Below are 2520 nucleotides of genomic sequence, written 5' to 3' on the forward strand. Positions count from 1 at the left end.
ACATACAAACAAATACACACAGAAGTGTTTTTCTTTTTAAGAAAAGGACATTAGCATAAACGCAGAAGTGCATTGCAGCCACTCCACTGACCTGTTTTTGCCACTGTCTCCTTGGTCCTCATTCCTGTCTACAACTTTGTTTTTTCCTAGGTGCTGCCTCGCCTGGGCAGGCAAGCAACAGCAGCACAAATTCCTCACACTTTTTGTGACCCTTGTCTTCAGGCCCTTCCAGATCCTCCTTCTTAGAGGGGCTCTAGGCACAGCCTGGTGCTGGCGACTGAAGTGCTCCTGAGGTGAGCTTTGTGAGGCAGGTAAGCTTTGTGGGGCAGGTAAACTTTGTGGGGCAGGTGAGCTTCGTGAGGCAGGTGAGCTTCATGGGGCAGGTGAGCTTTTTGGGGCAGGTGAGCTTTGTGGGGCAGGTGAACTTTGTGGGGCAGGTGAGCTTTGTGGGGCAGGTGAGCTTTGTGGGGCCAATGAACTGCTGCCTTTGTATTGATTGGTGCTCTTCTTTGTTTCAGCTTCATCCCTGGAGATGAGAAGTGATCTATCCTGGGAGGATGTGCTGTTCTTTGAGTTGGGAGTGACAGCTCTGGTCACATCCTGGGGCTGCCCACTACCATGGTCCTGAGGTGTTTCTGTTGGGGATGAGCTGTTGTCTCTGTTATGAGTGGTGATGTTCTCACACAGGGCTCCTTCCCTGGTGAAGACATGTACCGTGTGCCATGAGGAGGTGCTGCTCTTACAGGTGGGAGTGACAACTGTGCTAACTTCTGGGGGCTGCCCATCAACGTGCTCCTGAGGTATTTCGGTGGATAAGTTGCTGTCTTTGTCACCCGTGCTGGTGTACACACAGCAGGATTCCTCCCAGGAGACCTAAGGTGACATATCCTGTGGAGACATGCTGTTCAAGCTGTCAGTATCAGCTGTGGCCACATCCTGGGATGACTGCTTTGAGATGGCTGATGGTGTACACTCAGAGGTGGTGCTCCCCATCTCCCCACAGATGCTCCTTCTCCCCATCTCCCCGCTGATGCTGATGCTCATACATTGAGTGTCAAGACCATACTGCATAGAGGTTTTGTAAGTATGGTGTAGGCAGGGAATATTAGGGCTTCTACCAATCTTCTTTTCATCACCCAGAAGTTCAGATTGAGTGGGCAAAATGATGGGACCGGTAAGGGCACTAGATGCCTTCTGGAGGCCCAGTTGAAAGCTGGGGGGCTCTACAAGGTTCAGGTTTTCACCTGGCTCCCAGGGCATCACGGTTTTCATTAAGGTGTCCTTCCAGGGTGACTTTTGCCTCAGAAGCAAGTATGTCGCCATAGTATCATCAAAGTTTTTCTTTTGTAAAGCTTCCTTTATATCCTCTGAGTTGTACCCCATGTCATTCATGATCACCATGACAATGGGGTCCAGTTGGCTGTCGCTGTTCTCTTCAGCTAAACTGAGAGAACATCCATCATTGTTCTCTAGCCATGCAAAGTTCATAATATCACCTATTGTTGGCCTTTTTCTGGGGTCTACAGTTAGCGACTTAGTGATCACTTCCCAAAGGTCTGGCGACAGCTTGAATTCAGTGATGTACTTGCCTTTCAGGACACTCTGCTTTATACCTTCGTAGGTATAACCCCGGAAAGGGAGGTACCCCGTAGACATGTAATAGAGTACAACACCCGAGCTCCAGGTATCAATTGCGAAGCTGTCGTACCCATTGCCCTCAAAGACTTCTGGGGCGCAGTAGGAGAATGTGCCACAGAAAGATGCCAGCCTCTGCTGCCTGTAGGTAAGTTTGACACTTAACCCAAAATCACTCAATTTAACATTGTCGTGCTCGTCCAATAGTATGTTTTCCGGCTTTATGTCCCAATGGGCAATCCCATTCCCATGGCAATAGTGTAGGGCACATACTAGCTGTTTAAATACCCTACGAGACACCTCCTCTTTTAGATGGCCCTCCTTCTCAATCCTTCTCATCAGGTCTCCACCTGCCACATGCTCAAGAACCATGTAGGTGTTATATGTGGTTTCGATCACTTGGAACATCTTAATAACATAAGGGTGATCAAGGTCTTTCATAATTTCTACTTCTGATTTATGGTGGGGATCCCTCTTGCACTTATGAAGAATTTTTATGGCCACTTTGGTCTGTGTGCTGAGATGTTCGGCAAGCTTTACTTCCCCTAAGCTTCCGCGGCCCAGGGTCCTCATGATCTTATACTGCTCTCTTAAGTCATTTTCATCATATGAGCTAGTAATGAGATTTCGATTCAGTGAATACCTCTGCATTTTTGTTAGGTCAGATGATCAGTTTCAACACTGGCTAGTGATATAAGATTAAAAATGAATTAAAATCAGGTCTAGGGCATAAATTTATAGCTATAAGTCCCTGAACTGAAAAGTGAGACTCAAAACAACACAATGAAGCATGTTAGGGTCCTAGGAGCAAGAATCAGTTAAACCCCAAAAAGTAGAAGAAATAATCAAGATCAGAGTGGAAATTAAGGAAAATCACAACACAAA

The 2520-nt window shown here is 47.0% G+C and overlaps 1 protein-coding gene across 1 annotated transcript; it reads right to left on the reverse strand.

Annotated features, from left to right (window-relative positions):
- Window positions 1–873: 873 nt before the first annotated feature.
- On the reverse strand, window positions 874–2286 carry LOC103739892 (sperm motility kinase-like). The gene has a single exon (XM_008840370.1). It carries the CDS (start codon window positions 2284–2286, stop codon window positions 874–876), a length of 1413 nt encoding a protein of 470 aa, XP_008838592.1.
- Window positions 2287–2520: the final 234 nt, after the last annotated feature.

The sequence above is a fragment of the Nannospalax galili genome, unplaced genomic scaffold, assembly GCF_000622305.1.
Source record: "Nannospalax galili isolate Female #2095 unplaced genomic scaffold, S.galili_v1.0 scaffold1811, whole genome shotgun sequence".
NCBI classification, from domain to species: Eukaryota; Metazoa; Chordata; class Mammalia; order Rodentia; family Spalacidae; genus Nannospalax; species Nannospalax galili.